Below are 16,992 nucleotides of genomic sequence, written 5' to 3' on the forward strand. Positions count from 1 at the left end.
TCAAACCTCATATTAAACCTAGCTTATTTATAATCTAGGGTCAGTCATCGTACCAAACTTGTCAAGTTCACTTGCTTAAGCCGCTTCGCATCTAATATCTACGTGCTTACTTACATGTGAGTTTACACACTCCTTTTTCTCATTTTATTTTGGAGGTAGCATCTATACTCTATCAAATTTATTCATATTTTTGCATCATTTACTCAAACTTTAATTCAACATCATGTATTTGTGTGATTGTTTACATGCTTAATGTTTATACCTCATTTATATATATGACTATTTGAATTTTCCTAAACATGAAAAAACAAAGATGGATCTAATGAAATATCAAGAGACATTAGAGCTTGGAACTCAGTTCATCAAAGACATGTCACATCAAATTAGGGAACATAACCCTCATCCTCTTTAACAAATATAATAAATGTAATTGTAGATTTCGGTGGTGGACATAGTCTTGTGACACGTTAAGGAACCACATATAGTTTTTGTGCTCCTTATATTATATCGTCTTTAATCGAGTTGATATTATTCGTATGTGTTAGGTACAATTTCATAACATAATAAACTAGCAACAATGTCACCAACCATGCCATGTATATCGATATTACAGTGGTCACAAAATTCAGACTAATTATTGATATTATCAGGTTTTATACACTAACATACAAGGCATTACTATTTAAAAGGTAAGGGGTCACAAGCCAAGATAGTATTATGAAACATATAAACAAGGTCCCAATTCCAGTAATAAGAGATGCATGAATTCGTTTGTTGGATTGACTCTAAGTCTTCTTTGTAGACAACACGTGCCCCACATCTTACAGCTTTATGATAGCTTAATCCAACGGTCACGATAAGATTGCCTTCCATAATATTAGACCAATCATCATGTTGAAGATGATTATCATCACACGTTTGCATAAAGCTACTGAATGGTATAAAGCCAATCCACAAATTTTCATTATCAGATGTTGTGGGAGCGTTATTAGAATCACCTGGCGATTTGGGATCACACAATATTGCATCCCTTTCATATCTAAATTGGACACGATGATAAGGATGCATCGTCGGCTGTTTAAACACACCACATATTGCAAACCCCATGATATGGGATTGCCAATTGGGATGCAACTTTAATGCTATTTCGTTCCCATGTTGTTCCCTGAACCAACTTGGAATCTTGCTTCCAGGGATAGCAATAGATAAAGCATGATCTACATAGGCCCATCTCTGTATTCAAAACAAAACATCAAACATTAATGGTTAGTTAACCACCTACAAACACAAATGCACCGAATTTGGTAATATTTTAAGATTTGTGCATATGCATATTGTGTTTTCAGTCTCAAGATGCACATTATTGCATCTCTCCTTTTAGTTTGCTTTATAACTAAATGAGATATAAATTAAGTAAGTACCTTAATGAAAGTTTCGTTCGACATCATATCAAGGTATCTTTTATTCTCTTGATTAGATAGAAGTTTCTGGCAATCAAGGAGCCATATCATATACAAGCACTCATGCTCATTTGATAAATCATCTATTTTTTCTAGTGAGCTGCAACGACTTGCCTTCACTACTTCTACTCCTGATGGAAGTGCATGCAAAATTTGAAGTCGGGTACACTCATCCAAATCAAGGTGTTTAAGACCCGAAAGGTGGGAGATGCTTGCTGGTAATTGAGTTAATTTTGAGTTATGACTTATATTTAATTCTTCAAGGGAGGCTAATCCATAAAAATTTTTTGGGAAATCTTCTTCTCCGATTTGTCTCCAACCGAGATCCAGTTTTCTCAATGAGCACAAATTTGTCAACACATGAAAATTAATAGTTTCTACCTGTCCTTCAAATGGATTAAAGTAGTCATTGGATCCAAGCTGAAGCTCTTGTAATTTGTCCATGCTTCCAAATTCCTCAGGCAATTTCTGCAAGCCACGACAATCATGAAGACAAAGCTTTCTGAGATGCTTTAACTCATATTTAGAATTTGGAATTTCTATAAGACCCGTACATGCTTCGAGATTTAAAAATCTTAGTTTAGATAGATGTCTAATTGACGAGGATAGTTCCTTTATCCCGTGACAACCATGAAGATTTATATGTGACAGTTTAGCCATACTTGAAGAGAATTTTGGGAATCTTTCTAGACTATAGCAATTGATGAGAATCAAAGTTTCTAATGATTCCATGTCCAGTTTGGATGGGACACTGCTAAGTTTTGAGCAATTAAGCATCTCCAAGCGAACAAGCCTCTTGTGAGATCCAATAGACTCATGAACCTCCACCAAGTTTTGACAATTTGACAAAAGTAACCTCTCGATGTTTGGGGCCCCTGAGACGTCTGGAAACCTTTCCAAAGATGATAAATAGCAGAATCTGATATATTTTAGGTTCAGCATAACCTGATTACAAAAACATAAATTAATAAATTATAATCCAAGCTATGTATAAGATGAGCACAAATAAAAATCAATGCAAAATTTATCTAAGTAAATGTCTAAGCATGATTCATGACATTCTATGTTTCTAACAAACTCAATGTATTTACAAATTTAATACCTTTTGATCATCCCATAAATGCTTTATTTTTCCATAGGACAATTCCAAACCCGCAAGCTTCTCCATGTTTTCTAGCGGCAGGGAAGGAAATGGATATTGAAACCAACAAAGCCATCGCAACTCATCAGGAAGAAATGTAGGTTCACAAGAAGTGAAATTATGGCAAACATCAAGAAAACGAAGATTCTTCATGGCTTTAAAAACATCAGCACTAAAATCCTGATTCTCGTCTTGGTGTCGTTCGACTATTGCTTCAATCCTCTTTAGTTCCTGGAACCAAAAAAAAACTCGTACTAATTCTTGAAACCTTTTTTTTATTTGTTTATTTTTTGCTTCTAAATAGTAGCTTTTATAAAGGAATAGATTTACTACCTCCTCTTTCTTGATAACATTAGTAATTTCTTGATGTTTCCATAGTCTGCTATTCAAGTAATCCTTAAGAGCTATTTTTTGACCTAATTCTTGAATGAGGTCATGCATATCTATCTTTCCATATGTAACAGTTATTAGAGATTTTTCGATGAGAACCTCGATCCCTATCACTGGGTGAAAACCAAAGCTATCAAGTTTTCTAGTCACGTCTTTTATATCTTTCCCCTTGAAGAAACATGCAATATCTAGGAATATCTTTTGCTCGAGAACATGTAGATTATCAAAACTAAACTTCAGTGTGTCGGTAACCTTAGTATATTTTGTTTTGTCAAGTCTAGCTAAAGCACTTTCCCAGTCACTTATTTTATTTCTTCCTCGAAAGAAAGAGCCTAAAACTTTCAAAGCAAGGGGAAGACGACCAGTATAGAATATTGCACGATTTGATAGGTCCCTTAACTCATGTGGAGGGCTGTTCTTTAGAAAAGCATGCCTACTAAGGAGCTCAATAGCTTGATCCGTAAGTAAAAGTGCAGGCTTGTATATGTCATCGGCATATGATAACAAATGCTCATCTCTAGTGGTTACAATGATTCTACTTCCTCGACCAAACCATTTGCGTGCCCCAACTAGGTATTCTAATTGACTGGAAGCATCTACATCATCAAGGATGAGAAGAACCCTTTTATTCTTTAATCTGAGTTGTATCATATTGGCTCCATGCTCGAGATCATGAATCATCAACTCTTGCTGCAATACTAGAATATCTTTAAGAATTTGTTCTTGTAGCAAACATATATCTTTGGCAGTAGAACTATTTTCTCTAACATTTTTAATGAAGCTACAACCCTCAAACTTATATGCAATTCTGTTAAACAAAGTTTGTGCGATAGTAGTCTTTCCGATTCCCCCCATTCCGATTATCCCTATCATACGTGCCTCTTGTGTTGCTTCTATGCTCAATAATGAATTTAATGCTTCCACACGAGACTCTATACCTACTAGATTATTATCCTTATGACTAGGTTGTATATTGAGTAAGATCTCATTAACAATGTTGTTGATAAATGCAGATTCACCCCTGTGTATAAAGAGCATTGTAAGGAAATTAATTATGTTGTGAAGTGATAGATTCAAAAATTTGTTAAGTGTGGTTGATGAAAGATCGATGTGAGTTTCCGAATAAGAATGCGTGTGTGTGGAAAATATGTAAATCAACATGAAAGAAATTTGAGTATGTATAGAACTAGGAAATTATTAATACATACTAATCATTTATATATTTGTTTTCAAAGATTGATCCTATATATACTTTGTAAAATGACACCAAAAGAGGAGCACACCCTTGCGCTTGATTTTTTCTCACAGTAACCGGCCAACCCACTATAACTACCTAAAGTTAAATTGTATCACATTAGTGACATAAATACATAATGAATACAATCAATTTTTAACTAGGCTTTGGACTTATATAATTCAGTAATAGCTTTCATCATATTCAATAGCGATCATAGTATTGATATCTTCTATTTCTTAACCCAACTATAGATACAAAATGTATCGATATCTTTTATTTCTTAAATATAAAATATACTATGATCGCTATTAGTATTCATCATCAGTCTCCTATGATTCACTTGAATTGCATAACTTTTTCTTCTTGCTTGTACTTATCCACTTTAACATCTTAAAAGAATACCCAGTATGTGTTCCTTAACACGCTATGACAATCCTCAATATCCAGATATTTTACTTAAAACAACCTTAAACTTGTTGATTCCAATTTTATGCAAAAACCTTCGATGCCAAAAGAGTTCTAAGATACATTGCTGGTGCAATTTTTTTTTTAATAATAATAATCCTCATATATTAAATAAAATGATCCAATTAAAATAGAGATGTGGGTAAGCGGACAACAAGCTGCACCGCCACCCCATTTGGTGCAATTAGATTTGAGCTAAGTGGATCAACTTGCTTTGATTGGATATACCAATAGCGATAGGACTAGTTCGGTTGATGAACAGAAGAGCGTGCACTTCAGCCTGTATTTTTTTAAAATTGGAAAATGAGCCTATTTTTGGTGTCCAAATCATGTTTTGGAGATATATACAGGTTAAGGGGGTATGCGTTGTAAAAGTTTTTTTTAGTGTTATAAATGTTTGCCGGGCAAATGCCCTTTTGGAAAAAAAGAAAGAAACAACAGGTAGGGGTGCTGTCCACTACTTAGCCAAGTATATTGTAGCTGCATGTCAAGCTCCATGGCTTCCAAAGTTACTGCATGAACTATTTCAAGAGCAGCCAAGAGATCCACAACAATTTATTATGACAACACATCAGCCATATCTTTAACCAAGAACCAAACGTACCATGGGAGAAGCAAACACACTGATATCATGTTTCACTACATCCAAAACTTGGTTGAAAGCAAGCAAATTGAATTAATGTCTTACATGGTACATAAAAGAACAAATATATAGTAGATCCTCACAAAAGCGTTGGGCTTGGAACAATTGACTGATATTTTCACGAGAGTTACAACACCTTGAATTATGAGGGAGTGTTGAGAAGTGTTTCAAACTATAATTATTTGAATTAGCCAGTTTGTGGAGTCATAGACTTGGTAGAACTATTCTTTACGAATATCTCATGGGAAGTCAGTTGGTTACGAGTGTCCAATTCTTATATTGATTGAGTCATTGTTTGCATTTCATAATTTGCTATTTTAACAAAGTTAAACTCTTAAGTGTGTGTAATAAATGTGTAATTGTGTATATTGTATTGTTACAAGAGATGTGGTTATATAATTTACCCATATATATATAATACTACCTCTATCATATTCCTAATTATAGTGTGTCTAGTATACCCCTGCATGCTTAAGCCAAAGAATGACCTGTAGCTTGGAGCAAACTGCAATTCTATGTGTTGAAAGAGTTTTTTTTAAGATATTTGCAATTTAATCTTCTGTGGACATGAAGTGTACCTATATAGTTTTCCTCTTAAAACTTGTTCTCTAATAAAGTGATATAGTCAACTCCAATATGCGTTGTTCTTGCATAAAATACTGGATTTGCAACAAGATAAGTTGTACCAAGATTATCACACTAAAGAAAGGGTTGGAAAATCTTTTGTGTAAGCCATGAGTTCTTTTAATAATGTTTCTAATTATGTTTATTCAACCACTGTTTCGGCGAGAGCTTTGTGTTCTACTTCTATAGATGATCGAAAAATTGTTTTCTGTTTTCGTGCGATCCAAGAAACGAGGTTAGAACCCATATATATGGAAAATACCCTAGTGGATCGACGATCATCAGGCAATCAGCATTCAAGAAGGCATGAAGAGATGAAGTCCCTTGCCATTGTGCATTAGTAAAGGCTAGAAGATGGGAGCTGGAGTTGTAACGAATGAGGAGCTTGTGATCAATGGTGCATTTTAAGTATTCAAGGATGTGTTTTGAGGCTGCCAAGTGATTCTCGGATGCAACATGCATGTGTTGGCATATTTTGTTTACAACAAACAATATGTATGGTATGGACAGAGATGCATATTAATGTAAGGCTCGTAATAGTTAGGGATATTTCGTGGTTCAAGTAGAAGAGAATTATCTCTACTTGACAAATATTAAGGTGGTGTTTGTAAACTGGAAAAAAAACTTCGTGGGAACTATTTTGTCTACACCGTGCAAACCACGCACAGACATGAGCTTGCATAGAGTGTTTATTTTCTCGTAGACGTTTCATTAAAAAACATCTGCATGGACCCTTCTTGGTGCATATGTGGTCCAACCTCTTTTTACCTCTTCTAACCTCTTTCTAACTTCATAAATCATCGTTCTCTAGCACAGACTCTAAACCCTAGCCACCATCCCTCGCTTCTCCACAGGTCGTCGCCCCTCCATAGCTCCTACTCCACCTATCGAAATCCAACACTCTGGCATAAACCTACTGTACCCTGCTTTTTTACCTCTCGTCCGCGCTGTTCTCCGCCACTGCCTACAGTCTCCATACGTTGACTGTGAGTAAAATTAATAGCCTTCGAATTTTTTATTTGCTACAATTTTCTCGTGATGAGATTGGCATTAGTCATTAGGTTTTCGTGTATTTGAAAGTTGAAATCAATGTATATAGCATTTGTGAATTCATATTGAAAAGACCTAGGTTTGATTTTTCCTTGAGAAGATTGAATCATTAACCCTAAACTAGCGAAGTGTAAGCCGAACGAGCATGCCATATGAGGTGACTTGGTTACGTGATGAAATTAGTGAGTAGTTAATGCAAAGTATGGAATGAATGATTTAAAACAAATGTTATTGTGGTTTAATATATATTATTTTAGTGTTGTATAACTATGATTTAAACTTCAATGTTGAAAAACTCTTTTAAGTTTAAAAAATCATATTATTTAAATTTCAGTTTATTTTAGCAATCTGCATAAATTAAAATACAAACAACCTTTTTATTATAGACTGCATAACTTTAGTCCACCTCCTATTCTACGGAGATCTAGAGATATAATATGTAGACTACAGACATTTTACTTCTTAAAAGACAAATTGCACTTAATATGTGCTCATGAGGATGAAATCGTTTTACATTGAGTAAACGAATTCTGGTTCAATATTATTATCTCTATATTAATTAACAAATTACACTTTCCAACCTAGAAATAACCAATAAACGAATGTAATTGACTACTAATAGTAAGGAGATTAGGACCCACTATTAGGACAACTCATCTAAATTGTTTTGACTAAATCAAACAAAACATAAACACCCTAGAATAAACTAACACACATTTATTAAGAAATTACTCACTATACACTAATCGAAACTCAAATAATCTTATACTCTTTTTTAAAACCATTTGTGGTGTTGGCGGGGCGGGGAAGGGCCGGGGGTTGCTTCTTGTATGATATATATGAATACAAACTAACTCATGAATTTATCAATGAACTGAGATAAATACTAACCCGTTGTCTGTCGAGATATGCCAGCCAGATAAATTAGCAGTTGAGGTTAAAGCTTCTCTCCATTTGTTCACTTTATCCTTCATTCCCTTAAACTTCTCCTCGTGTTGCTCAAACGCCTTTGCATATTCTCTTTTCTGTCCTTGTACATCAGATGGATCTACATGGTAGAACACTGGTAGGACCTTCCGCCCCACGCTATCTTGACATTCCATGATTTTAACCAACTCATCTAAACACCATGAAGAGTTGGCATAGTTTTCTGAAAGAATAACAACCGCAATCTTGGAATCCTCTATGGCTTGCAGAAGTTCTAAAGATATCGATTTCCCCAAAGGGAGCATCTTGTCGTCTTTGAATACATGTATTCCTTTCTGAACAAGAGCATTATAAAGATGATCAACAAAATTGTGTCGGGTGTCTTCACCTCTGAAGCTTAAGAACACATCATGTCTCCACGATCGTGTTGGTATAGAGGAAGATGAAGATGGAGAAGACATAGATTTAGATGCCATTCAAGGTCTCAAGATAATTGCATAGACAAATCGTAAAAAGTCAACACCAAATGGAAGTGATGGCTTTGCATCTCTGGTATGGGTACATTTTGTATTACAAATTGATGCAGTCTTTTGTTAATTATTTTATTATTGGTGTAGTGGCAAATTGGATGATGAGTTTAATAGTATTAGGAAAGGTACGTTTAGAATGGGTCAAATGATAATATGGAAATGGATATAGTTTTATTAACCCAAAACATCATATAAATTAATAAGTCACAAATAATAGTAATGATACTCTCGTTATTCATGGAAAACAGATTAGTACAACACTATATAATAAACAAACAATAAATAAATAAATATAACCAAGATTATTCTTGGGAAATACACTTCTTTATGAACATGATGACCCGAACCGTTGTCTTCAATGAGAATTTCAAAAAAGGTCTTCAACTTTGTTCTTAATTGCAATAAACGAATTGATAAGCGTTGATGGTTGTGACAGTGGATCCTGTGTTCAACATGGTTCACTTAAAAAAAATTTGAAGTCTCCACATTAAGAATTTGTATCTCATAGAGTACAACAGCCGAAACAAAATGTATTATTGTAAATTGCTCATGTGTCCGAGGTATCAACGGGTAAATGTTGTTCTTTGTTAATAGAAGAAAAAAGAATAAAAGAAGTAGAAGTAGGTGGTGGAACCATTTAGAGAATTCCCCACAACTATATATATATATATATATAAAAGGGAGTTTGTTCATTTTAATTAAAAAATGTAGTTTTATTATAATGGATTTTATATCTAAATTAGATACATAACAACCTAATACTCATTTTCTCCTTGCTATATATTAGCATATTTTCCTTAGAAGAAAATGCAATAGCTAGGAATATCTTTTTACTCAACAGTTCATCTCAATGATCAAAACTAAATTTCAGTGAGTCGGATATCTCACTATTTGTTTTTTCTAGTCTAGCTAAAGCACTTTCCCACACACTTACTTTCTTTCTTCCGTTAAAGAAAGAACCTAAAACTTTCAAGTCCAGTCAAGCATATTGCGCGATTTGAAAGGCCCATGAACTCATCTGGAGGGCTGTTCTTTCGAAAAGCATGCCTACTGAAGAGCTCAACAGCTTCATCCATAAGTAAAGCAGCAGGCGTGTACTTGTAATATTCAACATCTGATAACAAATGCTCATCTCTAGTTGTTATAATAATTCTACTTCCAGGACCAAACCACCCAGGTTCTGCGGCTAAGTACTCTAATTGGCTGAAATCATCCACGTCATCTAGGACAAGAAGAACCCTTTTATTCCTGAATCTGTGTTCTATCATCCCGGCTCCGTGATCAGGACCCTGAATCATAAACCCTTGCTGAAGTACTAGAATATCTTTAAGAATCTTTTCTTGTAACAAACATATACCTTTGGTAGTAGAGCTATTTTCTCTAACATTGTTAATGAAGCTACTGCCCTCAAACTTATATGCAATTTTTCTAAACAAAGTTTGAGCAATAGTTGTCTTTCCTATCCCTCTATTTCCATATATACCTATCATGCGCACCTCCTGCATTGCTTCTATGCTCATTAAAGAATTTAATGCATCCACACGAGAATCTATACCAATTAGATTAAAATCCCCAACATTGCGTTGTATGTTGTGCAAGATCTCATTAACAATTTTGTCGATATGAGCAGATTCACCCCTGTATATATAAAAACAATTGTTAGCAAGTTACTTACAAATGAGACTATAAATCTGCAAGAACACTAATATAGCTACTGCCCTCAAACTTATATGCAGGATATTAATGATCCATTATTTAGAACAAACTAAACTACTTGATGAGTCAAACAATGCATATACGCTGTAGAAAATAAATGTAAACACGTTTATTTAGAATTTACTAAGTATACTCGTATGTCTTAACTATTAATCACAGATCTAACTTCTAAGACACCCCAACCTCTTATATATATATACACTTTAACTTTTGTGTGTGTGTGTGTGTGGTGGGGTGTGTGTGTGGGGGGGGGGTGGCTTTTGCTTATTCTAAAATTTATATGTATACAAACTTGATGGATATCAAGAACACATAAACACCATCACAAGAATAATATATATATCGAATGTAAAGAACAAAAGGGCGAGTTAATCGTAGAATTGATTAATCTTGGTGAAAAACACCGTACATTATCTTGTCATATATATGCATAATTATGGCTGGTAATTGCCTAATGAACTGTTGTGACCGTTTGCTTCCAAATTACAACCGTTTGTAACGGTATTGCATAACCGCAGCCATATTTGTTTGATTTGTTACCCGACATAATGCATCTAGCTAGCCTAGCTTGTAATAGTAATAAACTAGATTTTAAATACTAACCCGCTTTCTGCGGAGATATGCCAGCCAGATAAATTAGCAGTTGCTGTTAAAGCTTTCCTCCAATTGTTCATATCATTCACTCCCTTGAAATTATTCTGTTCGTGTTGCTCGAAAGCTGTTGCGAAGTCTCTTTTTTGTCTTCGTACATCAGATGGATCTACATGGTAGAACACTGGTAACACCTTCTGTCCCATCTGATCCTGGCACTCCATGATTTTGCTCAACTCTTCCAAACACCTACAAGAGCTGGCATAGTTTTTTGAGAGTATAACTACCGCAAACCTCGATTCTTCAATGGCTTGCAGAAGCTCTGGAGAGATCGGTTTCTCTTTCTCTGGAGGGAGCATGTTGTTGTCTTTGAATGCATGTATTCCTTTCTGAATAAGAGCCGTGTAAAGATGATCAACAAAAGTGTGTCCTGTGTCTTCGCATCTAAAGCTTAAGAACGCTTCATATGTCCATGATCGTGTTGGTGCGGGTGAAGATGATGACGGAGAAGACATGGATTTTGATTAAGGTCTCAAGATAATTGAACAGGTAAAACTCAAAAAGTCATAACTCAGAAGGAAGTGATGGACTTGCATCTCCAACAAGGCTATATTTTATATGACAAGTTGATGTTTTATTGTGTTGATTATTTTATTAGTGTGTTGTTCAATTGAGTGATGAGTTTTATAGCATAAAAAAATGAAAGTATAAAATGTAACTAGATATAATACGTGTAGGATTTGTGGGTTAACAGTTTGAGTTGATCATTGATGACCCCTACATGTACCTAAACCGGTCAAACAAGTTGGCATGTCAAATTGAGTTGATATTCATGTCAAAGACATTAATTTTAACAAAACATACTTAAAACCATGTAACCAAAAACGATCCGTGTTATCCGTTTATCTAAATTGGTTAAAGGAGTTGGTAAGTCAAAAAAAAGTGGGTTGTCACGAAGTTGCAAACAATTTGGTGGTATTAGTTTATATCCAATCTAAACCTATTATTATATATAACAATTGACAAGTTTTGTGCCGCTGAGGGCACCGTACTTGTTAATTGTTTTTTTCATTTTTCCAGTTTTCATTTTTGCTTTCTTTTATTGTTTTTAGTTCTAGTATCGTAGTAAAATAGCGGAAGCCGATCAAACGGCAGTTTTGTGGTTTTTGTTTGATTGACTTCTAGTAACATAACAAACATGATAGAAACCGACTGATTCCGTCTAGACTCATCACCTCAACGTCCGGGACCGACAACGCTCGAGTTTTACCAACGCCCAAGTTTACCGATGGACACCACTGATTCGTGCACCTCGATATATATAGTATCCATTATTCATTCTGGTACCGTAAAGAAAACTTACTAAATGGCATTTTTTTCCAGTATCCTAACGAACGTCACGGAAAATGACCGAGTTCACGTAGACTTACCGCATTTTATTTTAAATCTGGTATCATAATGCACGTAACGAAAACCAACCGAATGGCAATGTTTTTTTGTTTTTGTTTTAGCTCTGTACCGTAATGAACGTGACGGAAACCAGTCGAATTTGCGTACACTCATCGTCTCAACGCCCGTGATCAACAACATGCAGGGGCCTTCCCAACGACTGGGTTTTATTGACCGATACCACCCATTAGTCCACCTCAATTATATATGTTTTTTTGTTTTATGTTTAGGCTTTAGTTCCGATATCCTAACGTACGACACCGAAACTGATTGAATTCGAGTCGACTTATCGCCTCAACGTTGGGACCGATGACACTTGAATTTTTACCATTCTGCCCGGCGCAACGCGCCGAGTAAAACCCTAGTTATTTATATTTTCATTATTATTGTAGTGAGGATCAAACACAAAGTCAATTTTTGTCTAAATAACTTAAAATGATTTTTATTTTATCGGTAATCGACTTAAACAAACTCCGATTAAACTTATTCTAGTGACACTGGAACTGACTTTGGGCTCCTTAATAGGGTGGAGACGTATGTCCAATAATTTGTTGGATGAAAACAAAACTGTAAGTTTCTGAATGGACCATCCATCATGGACAAATGGTCTTGGCATATGGTTGAGTTGTTATAAATTTTGTATGCTAAACGTTCGTGGGAGAATTTGTCCATTTCAAAAGTCACTTAGGAGACATTGGAAGATTTATGTATTTGTATGAAAGCTTTCATTTATTTTAGAGTGAATTGTGGTTTTCATCCATATGGGTTGTCCAAATATAAGGTTTCAGTCCAATGGTTTCAAATTTGCAATTTTCGTTCCTATGGTTTCATTTCACTTGCAATTAAACCCGAATTCATTAACTCCGTTAAGTCTGGTCGTTTAACTTATCCGTGTGTCCCTCATGTGAGGGGCAATTTTGTCTTTTTTTTCCGCAAAATTAGGACTGCGAATTAGGACTGGGGTTTATTTGGGGAAAAAATGACAAACCTGCCCCTCACTTGAAAGGCACGCTAATGGTTCAACGACTCGACTTAACAGGGTTAATGAATTCGGATTTAGTTTCAAGTGAAATGAAACCACAGGGAAAAAAATCGCAAATTTGAAACTGTTGGACTAAAACCGTAAAGTTGGACAAACCACAGGGACGAAAACCCCAGTTTACTCTTTATTATAAAAACAATTTTTTTAATGGAAAAATTGTGACGCCTGGCTAAAAATTAGTCTAAACCGCGATTAATATAATTGTGTTTACATGAATAGAATATTATAACAAATAAAATATTGTTATTTTAGTCCAAAAACTCCAAAAATATTTGAGATATATTTAATTAAGTTTGAAAAAGTCCAATTTTGTCGCGTAGCCAACGCTACGCGAAATGACCGCTAGCGACAACTTAAAAAATTGATAAAAGTCCAAACGTGTCTAGAACAACTAGAAAAATTAAAATTTTTATGAAAATATTTGTAATAATATATAAAGTTATTTTTAGAAGATTCGAATCGCGAAATTTAGAAAATAAGCGAACAAAAGTCGGTGTAGGACACCGTATGAGGCCGAAATTAACTATTTCCAAAAATTAGTTTCTTAGGCTTGTATTATCTGGAATTCAATATCGGATCAAACCTGACAAAACTTATTAGAAACGGGATTCATTTGATTAGATAAATTTCGTTAGACGTTAAAGCGAAAACTTAAGATTATTGTTTAAACACCTATTTACCAACCCAACCCTTTCCTTGGACAGGCCACATCACCCCACCACCTCACCCCTCACCTCCATTTTCCTCCAATCACCTCCTAACAACTACACCTTCTAATGATTACAATATAATACTAGCTTGATGTGTTGGTTAACCTAATAATAATCCACATGTCAAACCTAACACCCAACTCACGACTCTATACTCCTTTTTCTCTCTCTTTATATGCACGAAACACACAACACACCACACACATTCACAAATCAAATTCAAAATACAACACACACACAAGTAAGATCAAGATCCAAGGTGAAGTTAGGCAATTATGAGGAAGAACCAAGTGGAAAGGAGCATCACACACATAAATATCATCCATTTCATCATCTTAGGATCTTCAAAAACCCAAGTAAGTTGTAGTTATAAGTTGATTTCTATGATTGAATATATAAGATTATGTGTTCTTGGCTTGAGATTGATCTTAGAGATTGAAAAGTATGGATGCATGTGTGTGTGTATATGAGCCGTAGTTATGTATGCATGTGTAAGGGGAAGAGTTGAACCCTCACATACATGCATACATTCATCCTCAAGATTATATTTGGATTGTTGAGATTGATTAGAGATGTTGTTAAGATATTGTGTAATTAGGTGAAATTATGGATGAATTTGGTGATTGAGTTTGATGTTAGAATGGATATTGGATAATTAATGATCAATAAGAGTAATGATATGAACATAATCTGTTGAATTGCTAGTATTGAAATTGAATTTGGCAAGAACTTATTCACAATTTTGCACTTTAGGGATTCTTGGATTTCTTGGATAAATTGATAATTATTGGTGATTGATGAAGTTAGATTGATATTGATGATAGGTTGTATGTTAGAGAACTCATAATCTATTAATTTGAAAGACAATGCTTAAAGATGATTGTTGAAAATTGTTAAATTTGCTAAATAAGGAAACTTTGTTGGATGCATAGTTGAATCTTTGATTATTATATGAATACTTAACATATATGATTTTAATAGATAATCAGTTACTTACTTGAATTAATTAGGATGGAATACATCATCAAAGTACATGTTGGAATATTGTATGAATTACTTGTCACCTACTTGCTAGAAATAGAAATTTTTGTAACTTGAATAATAGAAAAATCAAAATTTAAATAGAACCATAGGTTGCATGAAACCTTGAAAAACTAGTTGAATGAGATAAACAATAATCATAATTGTAAGATTGGATTAGATAGAATTATTAAAAATTAGAAGTTGCTATAATAGGAAACTTTGTTGATTGAACACCTAGGAAATTCATAAGTTGATTAGTTAATGAAACACTTGAACTTGTGCATATATGCTGAGATGATTTGATGATGTGATGATGATAGAAATGATCATATGACTTGGTGATTTGATTTAAAACAAACATACATGATTAGGCATGCATGTTAGAACATTCTAAAAAGGAATAAGGAATATATTTGAAAAGTATAACTTTGGCTTATTGTAGAGACAATGACAATGATAAAGATCTGGACTTTTGGATGTTATGATAATGTTTGTTATATTATATTTTGCTAAGTTGATTATTTCCATTATTAGTAAACATAAGTTATGAATTAGGAGTCTAAATTGATTGAAATGTGCTATGTGAAATTATTTGATCAAATCTGGAAATATTAGTAAATTATATGTTATAATGTGTATATTTAGTTCATAGGATAATTGGTTTGGACTTATTTGATTTATTTTACTTTTCGGTAACTTTAACAGTCAAAAAATCAACTTTTAAAAGCAAACCAATTAGGGTCTGTTTTAGAACAGCCCCTAAAGTTGTAAAATACTCATATATAACATAATTTAATAGATGAAAAGAGGACATGATAAAAAAAATTTGGTCCTAAACGGTGCGTGTCGCGACAACCGACACGAAAACGTTAAAAGTTGCTATTTTAAGAAAATATTTTCTAAGATGAGAAGTAACATATTTTTGTAAAATAACTCCTAAAACTGAACTAATATATATGTAACAAGTGTTTTCAAATATTTAAAAGTTATATTTTATACGAAAAGTCGAACGGTTCGATTTTAAACGTAAAACCGACAAAACCAATAAAAATCCATTGTAAATAATAATTAAATATTTTCTTAAAAATTTCCAGCAACTGAAACTTTAATATTTTATCTTATTTATTTATTTATTTATTTATTTATTAATATAGTTATTAAAACAATAGATAACGAAACCCGAATTATACTTGTTAACTTGCTAGATAGGAAATATGTGTTTATATGCTTGTGTGGTCATTAGGCTAAGGTTAAATAAATAAAATATTTTAACAAATAAAACTCAAACGAAGTTTTATTAACAAACGTGTACTAATATAGGACACGCGATTTTGGACGAAAAGTTTCGACTGTGAGTTTCTCTAGAAACACCTCGTTTTTAAATAAAAATTTTTTTATTGTGTTTTGGGGGAAAAGCATATTCTTTTATCAATTTTATTGAAGTTTTTTTAAAAAAATATTTTGTTTTACAAACCGTGTAAAAAGTGAGATGAGCCAACAATTGGTTAAATAACTGTTAACCGAATTAATAAGGGCACAGAAATATTGGTAGATCTATCGGGGTGACGCCCCCCACTTCCAATCGCGTTGGGTTAAAAATGAGAATATTTTGAGTATGGTATGTTTCGAGTTATCAATTTTGATAGTCATACACTTGTTGTATTCCTTGCTAGTCTACAACAGTGCAGTTTGTTTAAAATATAAAATGCTAAGTTTTTATAGAAAGTTCGATTATTAAGAATTTTAAAGATATAATTACCATGTTAAAAGAAGGGTAAGGAAAGAATACTACCGTTGCTTATGGTAATAAGTTATGACAATAATGGTTGTTGAACCATTATATGGTGAGATATATAAGTATTCGTTTACCATGTTTCATAATAAATTGATATAAAGTGTTGTTTATTATGATTTTTATGATGATTTGAATTGAATTTTCGTTTACCATACTTTCATAATATATATATATATATATATAGGGAGGGCAATAAGAC

At 33.7% G+C, this 16,992-nt stretch overlaps 1 protein-coding gene across 1 annotated transcript; it reads right to left on the minus strand.

Annotated features, from left to right (window-relative positions):
- Positions 1-677: 677 nt before the first annotated feature.
- LOC143556106 (TMV resistance protein N-like) lies at positions 678-11,725 on the minus strand. The gene is made up of 7 exons (XM_077045524.1): positions 10,787-11,725; positions 9,428-10,105; positions 7,902-8,414; positions 2,935-4,012; positions 2,563-2,832; positions 1,422-2,405; positions 678-1,233 (listed from the first exon to the last, which is right to left on the minus strand). Exons 1-7 carry the CDS (start codon positions 11,287-11,289, stop codon positions 679-681), a joined length of 4,581 nt encoding a protein of 1,526 aa, XP_076901639.1. The 5' UTR covers positions 11,290-11,725; the 3' UTR covers position 678.
- Between the last annotated feature and the right edge of the window lie 5,267 nt (positions 11,726-16,992).

The sequence above is a fragment of the Bidens hawaiensis genome, unplaced genomic scaffold (genome assembly GCF_021521415.1).
Source record: "Bidens hawaiensis isolate Kalapana, Puna unplaced genomic scaffold, B.hawaiensis_p1.1 tig00018436_1, whole genome shotgun sequence".
In the NCBI taxonomy this organism is placed as follows: Eukaryota; Viridiplantae; Streptophyta; class Magnoliopsida; order Asterales; family Asteraceae; genus Bidens; species Bidens hawaiensis.